Source organism: Myotis brandtii, unplaced genomic scaffold, assembly GCF_000412655.1.
Source record: "Myotis brandtii unplaced genomic scaffold, ASM41265v1 scaffold786, whole genome shotgun sequence".
NCBI lineage: Eukaryota > Metazoa > Chordata > Mammalia > Chiroptera > Vespertilionidae > Myotis > Myotis brandtii.
This window is the reverse complement of record NW_005371157.1, coordinates 316,491-316,697: the sequence shown is the minus strand read 5'-3', so window position 1 is coordinate 316,697 and position 207 is coordinate 316,491. Positions and strand designations below refer to the sequence as shown.

General features: G+C 71.5%; 1 protein-coding gene across 1 annotated transcript in view; it reads left to right on the top strand.

Moving 5' to 3' along the window:
• LFNG (LFNG O-fucosylpeptide 3-beta-N-acetylglucosaminyltransferase) overlaps positions 1-201 on the top strand; it is a gene marked incomplete at its 5' end in the record, with an annotated part of 1,616 nt that extends 1,415 nt beyond the window's left edge. The window contains one exon of the mRNA XM_014530981.1: positions 9-201. Coding sequence (XP_014386467.1) covers positions 9-75 — 67 coding nt within the window. The remainder of the gene's footprint in view (positions 1-8) is intronic.
• Positions 202-207: the final 6 nt, after the last annotated feature.

Here is a 207-nt window from a genome sequence, read left to right as displayed (position 1 = left end):
CCCCGCAGGTTCCGCTCCATCCACTGCCGCCTGTACCCCGACACGCCCTGGTGTCCCCGCACCGCCGTCTTCTAGCCGCCGCGGCTGAGACCCCGTCCCCGGGCCCCCTGGTATCCAAAGGGCCTGGGGACCCCTGTTGGGCCGCCCTGGCCTTGGCATTTGAGGCTGCCAGGGCTGTGCCTCCGTGAGTGTACTGTGCGCCCGCCT